We start from the raw sequence: 13,618 nt of genomic DNA, 5'->3' as shown, positions 1-13,618 counted from the left end.
TAGATCCAACGAATCGATGACTAAATTAATCGCCAACTATTTTTATAATCGATTTACCGGTAATCGATTAGTTGCTGCAGCCCTAATATATATATATATATATATATATATATATATATATATATATATATATATATATATATATATATATATATATATATATATATATATATATACACACACACAATACAGGCAAAAATAGTTTCATGACTATAGATTGTCACTGAAGGCATCAAAACTATGAATGAACACATGTGGAGTTATGTACCTAACAAAATAAAAGGTGAAATAACTGAAAACATGTTTTATATTCTAGTTTCTTCAAAATAGCCACCCTTAGCTCTGATTACGGCTTTGCACACTCTTGGCATTCTCTCGATGAGCTTCAAGCACATCTGTGAAGTGAAAACCATTTCAGGGGACCACCTCTTGAAGCTCATCGAGAGAATGCAGAGAGTGTGCAAAGCAGTAATCAGAGCAAGGGGTGGCTATTTTGATGGAACTAGAATATACACAATTTTTTCAGTTATTTCAAATTTTTTTGTTAAGTACATAACTCCACGTGTGTTCATTCATAGTTTTGATGCCTTCAGTGACAATCTACAATGTAAATAGTCATGAAAATAAAGAAAACGCATTGAATGAGGTGTGTCCAAACTTTTGGCCTGTACTGTATGTTTATATGTGTATATTTATTTATTTATTTATTTTACATCAAATTATACTCTCAATTTATCCATCCATTTATTGAATACAAATGTGTGACAAAAATTGCATGTCTTTAAAAACTAAGTTTGTTAAAACAGTGTAATGGAATTCAGTTTCTAAAAAATTAAGTGCATAAATATTTGGTGTGTCCAAAAATGTAAGATTCAATAAATATTGTAAGTTAGGGCTGCAAGATTTTGAGGGGAAAAAAACAAATTGTGGTTTTTCTCTCAAATTGTGATTGCGATACGATTTTTAATCTTTTATATATAAAAATGCATAAAACTGTAAATGTAACGACTGAAGGAAATTAAGTTAAAGTTAAAGTACCAATGATTGTCACACACACACTAGGTGTGGCGAAATCTGTCCTCTGCATTTGACCCATCCCCTTGTTCACCCCCTGGGAGGTGAGGGGAGCAGTGGGCAGCAGCGGTGCCACGCCCGGGAATCATTTTTGGTGATTTAACCCCCAATTCCAACCCTTGATACTGAGTGCCAAGACCGGTTACTTTTTGACTGAGAATGAACATATTCTTGTCTCATGGTGCCACACATTATGCCCTTAAACTGAATAAATAATTGATACACAGTTTATAAAGTAATGTATTCATAATACTTACTGATAATGCAAGCAACCATTTAAAAAAAACATCAACTTTTGTTTGCCATTTTACTGTAATTGGAAGGTACATTTTGTTATCCTTAATAAATAAACAAAGACAAAATTAAATTGACTCATTTCTGTAAGCAAACATTTGACTTAAGTAAATAATGAACATCTTAAAGTGCTTTTTTTTTTCCCAGTTGGAAAAACTAGCGTTGTCTTTTTGTTTTTTGTCATCACGTGATCACGGCATTCTCGCTGGTTCGTCCGTGTTGATGGGCTCATATTGCCTTTCCGATTTGACTTTGTAATCTTATTTTCCCCCCAATTTTTGTCATTTTGCACCGAGTTGCGAGTAGGGATGACTGAAAAGAAGGCTCACTGCGTTCAGTTAATTCTAATGTTATATAAACACGCTCAGGTGCTGGGAGTGATGCACAGAGTGAGCCTCAACAATTCTGATCGGTGAACCTGGCTGTCGATTCGATGTCGATTAGTCGTGCAGCTTGTCAGTAGCTTTCGTGTCAGACACAAATTAAGCTATCTTATTTTATTATACTCCTTTTCTTGTTAATAATGAATGCAAAACTAACAGGTGGAACAATTAAATTCAAACAAATAAAGGCATTGAGAATCCATACATATGTGAATACTGGAGTAAATATTTTAACTGAATTGCACAATCTTTATTTATTCTGTATATAACCTAAGCCAGTGTTTTTCAACCTTTTTTGAGCCAAGGCACAATTTTTGCGTTGAAAAAATCCGTAGGCACACCACCAGCAGAAATTATCATATTTTAGTGGCTTTTTCTCTTTTTTTGGTATTTTCCTGTAGCAATTTCATGTCTTCCATTGAGCGATTTTTTTCCGCATCTACTTTGTTTTAGCAATGAAGAATATTTCAGTTGTTTTTATCCTTATTTGTGGGGACATTGTTGATTGTCATGTCATGTTCGGATGTACTTTGTGGACGCCGTCTTTGCTCCACAGTAAGTCTTTGCTGTCGTCCAGCATTCTGTTTTTGTTTACTTTGTAGCCAGTTCAGTTTTAGTCTCGTTCTGCATAGCCTTCCCTAAGCTTCAATGCATTTTCTTAGGAGTACTCACCTTTTGTTTATTTTTGGTTTTAAGCATTAGATACCTTTTTAACTGCACGCTGCCTCCCGCTGTTCCCGACATCTACAAAGCAATTAGCTACCGGCTGCCACCTACTGATATGGAAGAGTATTACACGGTTACTCTGCCGAGCTCTAGACAGCACCGACACTCAACAAAACACATAGTTTGCAGACTATAATTACTAGTTTGCAAAAAATATTTTTTAACCCAAGTATGTGAAATTACATAATCTCCCACGGCACACCAGACTGTATCTCACGGCACACTAGTGTGCCGCGGCACAGTGGTTGAAAAACACTGACCTAAGCAATAGCGTATTAGTTATCATTAGTAAATTAAAAGTATTGTGTAATGGTGTTTTGCACAATAGTTATTATTAATTCATGACTTCAGCTGCATCATGTTTTTGTGAGTTGTTATTTCTTTGTTGTCCAGATGATGTCATCTTCAAACATTTGTCCATTTCCTGCATGTCTTTGACCACAAGTAACTTCGGCTTCCTTCAGTTCTCCTTTTTGAATTTGATGTTAAATGTTCATTCAGACGGTCATACCTTCACTTTTTTCACCTCGCCGAATGTGTAAAATGGTCAAAATTGGGAAACAGAATCAATAATTTATGCTTTTGAAAGACTTACTGCAACAATATTAGACACATATCCTCTATGTCAGTGTTTTTCAAACTTTTTTGAGCCGAGGCACATTTTTTGCGTTGAAAAAATGCGGAGGCACACCACCAGCAGAAATCACTAAAAAACAAAACTCAGTTGACAGTAAAAAGTTGTTGTCACATTTGTTGGATATGACTTTAAACCATAACCAAGCATGCATCAATATAGTTCTTGTCTCAAAGTAGGTGTACTGTCACCACCTGTCACATCACACCCTGACTTATTTGGACTTTTTTGCTGTTTTCCTGTGTAGAGTTTTAGTTCTTGTCTTGCGCTCCTATTTTGGTGGCTTTTTCTCTTTTTTTGGTGTTTTCCTGTAGCAGTTTCATGTCTTCCTTTGAGCGATATTCCCCACATCTACTTGTTTTAGCAATCAAGAATATTTAATTTATTTTTCTTTGTGGGGACATTGTTGATTGTCATGTCATGTTCGGATGTACATTGTGGACGCCGTATTTGCTCAACACGCTGTAAGTCTTTGCTGTCGTCCAGCATTCTGTTTTTGTTTACTTTGTAGCCAGTTCAGTTTCTAGTTTCGTTCCTTAAGCTTTAATACCTTTTCTTAGGGGCACAGAACTTTTGTTTATTTTTGGTTTTAGCATTAGATACCTTTTTATCTGCATACTGCCTCCCACTGTCGTCTGCATATTGGGATCACGACATACCCTGTTTCGACATCTACAAAGCAATTAGCTACCGGTTGCCACCTACTGATATGGAAGAGCATAACATTGTTACTCAGCCGAGGTCTAGACAGCACCGACACTCAACTATAGACTATAATTACTTGTTTACAAAAAATATTTTTACCCCAAATAGGTGAAATTAGATAATCTCCCACGGCACACCAGACCGTATCTCAGGGCACAGTGCTTGAAAAACACTGCTCTATGTGACAGGAGCACCCTGCTGGTTTTAGGTATCGGCAACAAAAAAAAACTAGTCAAAGATCCTCTATAGCAGGCCTGGGCAAATATTTTGACTCGGGGGGCACTTTTAGAGAAAAAAAATGTGTCTGGGGGCCAGTATATCTATTTTTAGGAACACTAATATAAAACCTCACAATAATGTCTGATTGAATGCTAAAAACGTTATGACAGGCCGCTTTAAAAAACTTAATGGAATTTAAAAATTTTCTATGAACGATAAAATACTGAATATTGACAACATGTGAATGTCACACCCCCTTTCGATCGACATATTTTACAATCAAGTGAAACGCAACAAAAATGCAACCAACAGTGAAATATGAACGCGAAGGGTACAAAATAAACCCACCTACAATCTGATACATCTGATATGTGCTGAATTTCCAATCCAATCAATCCAATCCACTTTATTTATATAGCACATTTAAACAACAAAATGTTTCCAAAGTGCTGCACAACAATATTAAAAACAATATTCAAATATTATCCTTAGCTCCACCAATGACTGAATAAAAACAAAAAATAAATACATACAAAACAAAGCAATATCAAATAATTATGATTAAAAATGATTTTAAAGGGTAAAACCAATTAAAACAGTCAATAGAAATCAAAATTTTAAAAACACAGAGGACAACAGAGGACCACACAACTCACGTAGTGTTAAAAGCCAAAGAATGAAAGTGGGTCTTAAGACGAGACTTAAAACACTCCACTGTGGGAGCAGTTCGAACATGGAGGGGCAGAGTGTTCCAGAGCTTAGAAGGCCATGTCTCCCCTGGATTTAAGTCTGGTCTTGGGCACCACGAGCTGGAGCTGGCTCTCGGACCCCAGGGATCAATAAAGTACTTTCTATTCTATTCTATATATCACTAAGCTTTAGACTTTGTTGTGAAAATCTCCTTCTGCGTCTGTGGAAACGCTTCCCGCCCACACTGCTTGGTGCCTCGTCTGAGCTGCTGTGACGTAGATTACCATAGTAACTAATTAGATTACCATAGTAACTAATTAGATTACCATAGTAACTGGTATATCATCCATAAGCGCAGATTCCAACTATTGAAATAGTTTGTATAGTTCAAGACTTACGGTCATTAGAAAGCATCACTGCACATCATAATGGCAGCTACACTTTCCATCTTAAAGATCTAAAAAAAAATATTTGGGAATGTCCGGCGGGCCAGATTTAAAAGCTCAACAGGGCCGCATGTGGCCCCCGGGCCTTAATTTGCCCAGGTCTGCTGTATAGTCTATATGACCATGCCCAGGAATCTGCTGCAAAAATGTTTGTTGCTCCCAAATTTTGAACTGAACTGCTGGTTGAATAGCCCCGATGGATTGTTTAATTAGCCACTGTCCTTTTGTTGACTCACATCATGTCATGGCTTCAATCGAATAGAAGCGCAAACAAGGGCTTTTTCTCCAGGAAGTGACACATTTTATCTCGGGACAGCCCCTTAGGCAATACTATGTTGTGTTTTTTAATCATTGACCTGGACCTCGTCATAAAATCCAAACTTCTCAACCATGCTATTTAAATTCAACTTACATATACTTCAGTGATTCACTTTTATAGCAGTGAAGATTCACCAGCTACTGAAAATGACTACACACTTATTCTATTGTCTAAGTATCTGACAACACATGTGATTTAATACAAGATAATTGTGTCTTCGAGGTTGTCATAGTCCCGCGCTGCATGAGTGCTGCTGGCACTGAGGACTAAACATGATTTCTAACGTCTACTTAACGTTTAAGCCCATGGGAAACTGGGCTGCAAGGCCATTTCCGGACATAGTAAAGGTGACAGGTGCCTTGCTAAGGAAGGTAAAGGTGAAGCTGACATAAATATTGACACTGTTGCGTTTGGACCAGTTGTTCCTCCCAGGGAATTCAAGTTTATGGTCGTCGCTCCCAAGCTCTTTACGACACTTAAAGCTGAGTAAAAGAACCACCAGAGACAGGATAGGTATTTTGTAATATATTTGCAAAGCTTTGTAAATATCATGAGACCAGTCCAGCATAGAACATTCAATCGCGCAGCTAAGATGGTCTGATTTAAAAAATGGAAACCTTCTCTTCTATAAAGTCTCTCTCTCTCCCACCCTCGTTGTCTTGTCTTTTCAGCCTAAACACATGCCCATTGTCCTCCGCACCTGGACATAAGAATAGATAAGAAGAAGGAGTATCTCTCTTTCTTACATTCCACACTCAAGGTTAGCACACAGTATTTGCAGACAACCAAAAGATCACAATTGGAAGAAAAACACTAGCTGTTTTGTAATATGATTATGAAAATAAAGAAGTAACACTTAAATACGGATATATGTAAATATCGGCCTCTGACAACACTTAGGCCACGATTCAGACATGTTCAGTGAGAGGTGTACTCAATAATAATGTGTTGATTCATTCTAAGCGTACGTTAAATCAATACTGCTGCCCAGGCTGTACTACACTGGGCAAATATTTTGAGTCGGGGGCCACATTGAGAGAAACAAATGTGTCTGGGGGGCCAATGTGTATGTGTGTATAAATTATATGTACACAAACAATCTGCTGTATAATATGTGTGTTTGGGTCCTTTTTTTTCAAGAACACTGATACCAAAAGTCACAATGTCCAATAGTTCTAAAAACGTTTAGACAGACCACCTAAAAAAACGGAATTAAATTTCACCGTTTTTTTTAAATCAGGGTCAATAGTAGGAAATGATTTAAATATTTAATTGATTACACCATGATCCTTTTTTTTGTTGTCAAAACCGTTTTGAAATTATTCTATTGTCATTTACATTCCAAATTGTGATATACATATATATATTTATCGCAGGAGGCTATCATATATATCGCAATATAGATTTTAGGCCATATCGCCCATCCCTTCTGGCTATACCGGGGGTGTCTAAAGTGTGGCCATTTGCGGCCCGCAGCGAATTTTTCAACTATACTATTAAAACAAATATATAAATACATGAAGTGGAATAAAAGAGCAAACAGGTGAAATGTAACCAGAAAAAAATGCTGTTTTTTTTATAGCAGTCATTGCTCCAAAAATAATAAGGAATCAAAATAAATGTTTTGAATTATTGACCTATTTAAGGCCACAAGTACTTCACATCAAAAATTCCGGTTTGAAACATTTTTGGGGGATAATATTGCATATTTTTTGTGTTTGTAATATGAAAACATAACTTTTCTTGAGAAAAAAGTGCATAAAACAACATGAAAAACTAATAAAACCTTACGATGGACGGCGAGATCTGAAATTGAGCCAAAGACTTACCGTATTTTTCGGACTATAAGTCGCAGTGGGTGCGACTTATACTCAGGAGCAACTTATGTGTGAAATTATTAACACATAACCGTAAAATATCAAATAATATTATTTAGCTCATTCACGTAAGAGACTAGACGTATAAGATTTCATGGGATTTAGCGATTAGGAGTGACAGATTGTTTGCTAAACGTATAGCATGTTCTATATGTTATAGTTATTTGAATGACTCTTACCATAATATGTTACGTTAACATACCAGTTGGTTATTTATGCCTCATATAATGTACACTTATTCAGCCTGTTGTTCACTATTCTTTATTTATTTTAAATTGCCTTTCAAATGTCTATTCTTGGTGTTGGCTTTTATCAAATACATTTCCCCCAAAAATGCGACTTATACTCCAGTGCGACTTATATATGTTGTTTCCCTTCTTTATTATGCATTTTCGGCCGGTGCGGCTTATTCCGGAGCGACTTATACTCCGAAAAATACAGTAAGCGTTGAAAAAAATGTATGACGTTTTAACACTTTTATAAGTGGGGCCCTTTTGGATACCCCATAATTTTAGCGGAACTTTAAAAAAAACTTGAATTGCTCAAAAAATGTATTAAAATTAATGTTGTTATGAATCATTGACCTATTTAAGGCTCCAAGTACTTCACATCACAAATTGCATGTTATATGTTTTTGCCATAAAAAAACAAGGTTTTGACAAAAAGGGTGGAAAACATAAAAAATAAATACATCTTATGGTACATTAAATATGTTTCTTATTGCAAGTTTGTCCTTAAATAAAATAGTGAACATACAAGACAACTTGTCTTTTATTAGTAAGTAAGCAAGCAAAGCCTCCTAATTTAGCTGCTGACATATGCAGTAACATATTGTGTCATTTTCCATTCTATTATTTTGTCAACATTATTAAGGACAAGTGGTCGAAAATTAATGATTAATCTACTTGTTCATTTACTGTTAATATCTGCTTATTTTCCATTTTAACATGTTCTATCTATACTTCTGTAAAAATGTAATAATCACTTATTCTTCTGTTGTTTGATACTTTACATTAGTTTTGGATGATACCACAAATTTGGGTATCAATCCGATACCAAGTCGTTACAGGATCATACATTGGTCATATTCAAAGTCCTCATGTGTGGGGCCTGACCGGTACTTTTCAGAGGCGGTATAGTACCGATATTGATTTATTAGTATCGCGGTACTATACTAATACCGGTATACCGAACGCGATGATGTCATGTTATCGATGGGAACATGCATTTTTAGACAATATGATTTGCCTGAGTAGCCAGGAGACACAGAGAGTAACGAGCGGTAGAAAATGGATTAGAAAGGACAGATAAAAAAATAAAAACTTTTTTTTTTTAAATAAATTTAAAAAATGTTTTGGTTTTTTTGGACACTGGCGGGCCGGATTTGGCCCGCAGGCCGTAGTTTGGGGACCCCTAATCTAGAGGTTCGAGCGTTGAAGACAAAAATAAGTATAGTTGATATATGACTTATTTAAAAAAAAAAAAATTATGACTGAGACCCTTCTGGTTCCCCGGTACAAAACAGCCCAAAAGGTTAAAAAATGTAAAATATTATTGTATCGGTTTTGAAAATGAAACCTATCAAAATGGCCCTCGCATGCTTTTAATTTTACAGTGTGCGGCCTTTAGTGGAAAAAGTTTGGACATCACCCGTGAGAGAAGGTACAATAAATGTCTACTAAAATGTGAGGAGTGTACTCTGAGTAGCTTATTGTATGTACGGATATAGGAAAGTGTGTTACTGCAGCAAGTGCAAAACAGAGAGAAGACTGTACTATTAGTCTAATGATGTCATTTCACGGAACAAGTAGTCCATAGGAACATATGATTCACATTTACCTATGTAGCAATTCTCCAAAAGCACTCACATTAGGCATGGATGGACATTGTGTTGCTCATGTTATTTTAACCAAACATGTTAAAATAGGACGAAGTGTCCATCTTTGTCTGTTTTTTTGTCCCATTTTACAACAAACCACGTGATTATTTTAGTTTCCGAAGCAGACCAAATGGGCAAATGTAGGGAAAACATCCTACAAGCCATCATCCTGACGAGGAATGTCTACCGAAACCCGGTTTCATAATGGCACCTGTGCCAACATAAACGATAGTAACCAGACCGAAATTATATATTCTTTTCAAATATATTACTTCGTTATCATTTTATTTTAAATAATGTCGTTCAATTTATCATTGTGCAAAAGGCCTAAGTATCGGTTAAAAAGTCAACAACACCCATCCCTAATAATGCATTTGATCATGCCTTCAGCAGAGTGATGTGCTGCCTTAAATATTGTTATGATCTTAATACGTTTCTTTAGAATGCTGTCCATGGCATTTAGGAATGTATGAAGAAAACACTTTTCTTTTTAAACCCTTCTTCCAAATTCTGTGACTAAAATGCCAAATAAAAGTCATAGCCAAAGTATACGTAAAGCTGTCCTTGAGCTATTTGGAGTAGATGTATTGTTTTGGGCTCTTTTAACAGCTAAAAAGCTGCATTTCTGCCCTCAACTGTCAACATCTATCAAACTGCTACTGACACTGAATACTATTTTAATTTGCTGAAAAGAAAGAAGAACATGTAAAACACAGTGGGTCCATAGCTTAAGTCTTTATCTAATCTATTTAAAAGTAAACAACGATAAAATAAAAACTTTAGTATTTTACACAAGTTTTTCTAAATCTAGGGTCCAGTCTTCCAAAAGTGTTTTGTTTAGAGAACTTTGATCACACAAGGTTTTTTATAGTGGCCCATTTACTGTATGCCTGAAATAAAATGTCTAATTTATTAATCTAAAAGGTTAATTTCTGTACAGTTCAGATTGCACATCGATAACGTAAAGAAACGTTTTTCCCTTGTGCCAATTGAGGACAGGCATACAGTACTTCTTGACTTTTCTGTCTCGTTTTTCTTGTTTTATGATAAATAATACCTGTGGTGTTGAAAGTGTATTTTATACAGCTAATATTGGGTATTTTAACAGCTCTGGAGGTGGTACAGTTTAAGTCAATCAATCAAATCAGTTTATTTATATAGCCCTTAATCACAAGTGTCTCAAAGGGCTGCACAAACGATATCCTCGGCTCAGATCCCACATCAGGGCAAGAAAAAAACTCAACCCATCGGGCGTAATGAGAAACCTTGGAGGGGACCGCAGATGTGGGGTCTCCCCAGCACAGTGGAACTTTTGCTAGCTGTGGAAAAAAAGTCAAAAGAAAATAATATATTGTTATTATAAAGCCTTCCATTTTTTTTTAAAGGTAACGTTTTAAAGCTCTACACTGCAAAAAGTCAGTGTTCAAAAACAAGAAAAAAAAATACAAAAATTAGGGATATTTTATTTGAACTAAGCAAAATTATCTGCCAATAGAACAAGAAAATTCGGCTTGTCAAGACTTTCCAAAACAAGTCAAACTAGCTAACCTCAAAGAACCCCAAAATACCTTAAAATAAGTATATTCTCACTAATAACAAGTGCACTTTTCTTGGTACAAAAAAAAGAGACTTTTACTCAATATCCGGACAAAGTTTTTTTTTTTGTGTGAAAAAGCTAGTCAAAGATCATCTATATGACAGCACTCTCGTGTTTTTAATAATCTGCTGCAAAAATGTGAGTCTCTTACATGTTTTTTTTTTTTAACTGAACCTGCAGGCCGCCAGTTGAGTAGCCCACGTAATGAAATAGAGTGGACCTAAAATGGAACCTTGAGGAACACCACTAGTATAACTAAATAAGTTGAACAAAGGACTACACTGCAAAAAAATCAGTGTTCAAAAACAAGAAAAAAAATTACAAAATGTAGGGGTATTTTATTTGAACTAAGCAAAAACAAGAACATTTGGCTTGTCAAGACTTTCCAAAACAAGTAAAATTAGCTAACCTCAGTGAACCTCAAAAATACCTTGAAATAAGTATATTCTCACTTATAACAAGTGCACTTTTCTTGGTAGAAAAAAAGAGACCTTTTCGCTTAATATGTTGAAAAATATTCTTAAATAAAGTAAATGCTAGTGCCATTATCTTGACATAATCATATGCGCTCGGCATCATGATTTTTTTCCATGCTTGAAATAAGAAATTATTACTTTAAAAAAGTAGTTTTATACTTGTGAGTGTTGATGACACAGCTTTGGAACAGTTGATATTCTAGTTTCAAGCATGTTTTACTCAATATAGGTCATAACATTTCAGCAACAAGCTGTAATATCTTACTGAGATCATTTAGGACCAAAACACTTAAAACAAGTAAAACACTCTAACATAAAATCTGCTTAGTGAGAAGAATTATCTTATCAGACAGAAAATAAGCAAATATCACCCTTATTTGACATATTTAATCCTACTTAGATTTCAGTTTTTGCAGTGTCATCAGTTGAACACGTTTGAAAATAAGTTAACCACAACAATAAAACACTCATAACCTTAAATGACGAGTAAATCCGCATGTAAAATAATAATAGTAACAGGCAACATATATATATATATATATATATATATATATATATATATATATATATATATATAGACTGTTGCTAACGCTACATTAGCAGTCATATCCATTGCCTGCACTTTATAGTACTTCAGTGTATTTTTTATTTTGTTTCCTTTGAATAACCTAACATTCTGTTTTGCTTTCAAAGCCATGAGCTACCCTGGATACCCTCCTCAGGCCGGCGGTTACCCGCCACAACCTGGTGCTTACCCACCTCAGGCTGGAGCATACCCTCCCCAAGCAGGAGGCTACCCACCGCAGTCAGGAGGCGGCTACCCGCCTCAGGCCGGAGGATACCCCCCTCAGGCTGGGGGTTATCCACCCCAGGCTGGGGGTTATCCACCCCAGGCAGGCGGGTATCCACCCCAGGCAGGCGGCTACCCACCTCAGGCTGGAGGCTTCCCACCCCAGGCAGGCGGCTTCCCACCTCAAGCTGGAGGATACCCAGCTGCACCTCCAGCAGGTAAGGCAGATTAGACACCATTTTTGTACGCACCAAAGCTCTTTTAAATGTGACTTGCAGAACACCCCATAACCCCATACCCACACAAACAATCCTCCAGTGCCGTTGCTAGGAGACCCACAGGACTTTTTCACTGTCATGACCTATTATGCAGGTCTGACTCATTTTATATCTCCTTATTTATGTGTATAGCTCTTTGTTTGGTTCTACTTCCTGTTTGACTCCTGTCAGGTTCAAACACTGATGACATCTATTAATCAGACAAGAAGCAAGGAACCATGCAGAGACAGAGTTCAATTTATCTCATGAGGAGAACGCATGGAGCTGCACACTTAGTCACAGTCTCGCCCTACGCTCTAAGGTTCAGCTCCCTCGTCCCTCTATTTATTCAGGAGTTCCACAGTCAACATCACTTAAAGCCGCCTCTAAAAGGAGTGGTCACATATATTATGCAAAGCAGCTCCAGTACGCACAATACGTGACGGAATGTGCTGGGGGCCTTGTGATTTCGCCTTGTCTACGCTTCGTCTGCGTGCTGTCGTCTTATCTGCGTTCAGGTCCTTGTTGTCTCTGCTTCGTCTGCGTGCTGTCGTCTTATCTTTGTTGAGGTCCTTGAAGTCCTTGGCTGTTAGCGGGCTAAAACAAAGATAACATCTGCGGCTGAGGCCACCCCCCAGACAAGAAGTTTCGTCCTTGCACAGATACAAACAAAAGTCTAACTTGAGCACAATATCTAATAACTATAGCAACGGACTTTAAGCATACTAAAGTTGTGTGGTAATATATATACATGATTATTCTAACACTCCACCAGTTCTCTGTCTCCCTCACCTGTCGCTGATTGGCAAGCTGGGGCACACCCGTTTAGGGTTGCCAATGAGTCTTCTTTATATGCCAGCCTCGCCTTTCCTTCGGGTTTGGATAATTGAATTCTGTGTAGTGTATTTAGCTTTTACACTTGTCATTGCTTTGTACCGCCATGCTGCAAAGCTTTCCTTGTGTCTTTCCTGTGCACTTCCTAGCTGCACTAGTTTAGAGGGATAAAGACTCGTCTTACCTGCACGTCGTCTCCTGTCTCCCCATCTTGTGGTCACAACTACCGCTACCATGCGAGTTTTTGACATTCACACACCCACTCACACTTCCACAGAGCTCCTATTCTGGGTCCTTCACTTTTTCGCCTACTTGTTAGCTAGTTGGAAAGTTCCAGTCATTTCTCCGTTCATTGCCCAAAATGCCCCAAAGTTATATCGTAGCAAATACAATCCTTACCATTATTGTGAGCACCAAT

The 13,618-nt window shown here is 36.9% G+C and overlaps 1 protein-coding gene across 2 annotated transcripts in view; it reads left to right on the top strand.

Moving 5' to 3' along the window:
- Positions 1-13,618, top strand: part of LOC133581581 (annexin A4-like) — a 40,882-nt gene that overhangs the window by 2,747 nt on the left and 24,517 nt on the right. For both annotated transcript variants that reach the window (XM_061935750.1, XM_061935668.1), the window contains exon 2: positions 12,013-12,327. In XM_061935750.1, the coding sequence (XP_061791734.1) occupies positions 12,015-12,327 (313 nt within the window). In that variant the 5' untranslated portion in view covers positions 12,013-12,014. The remainder of the gene's footprint in view (positions 1-12,012; positions 12,328-13,618) is intronic.

Source organism: Nerophis lumbriciformis, linkage group LG02 (assembly GCF_033978685.3).
Source record: "Nerophis lumbriciformis linkage group LG02, RoL_Nlum_v2.1, whole genome shotgun sequence".
In the NCBI taxonomy this organism is placed as follows: domain Eukaryota; kingdom Metazoa; phylum Chordata; class Actinopteri; order Syngnathiformes; family Syngnathidae; genus Nerophis; species Nerophis lumbriciformis.
Note: the sequence above shows the minus strand (reverse complement) of the source record. Positions and strands in the feature narration are given on the sequence as shown.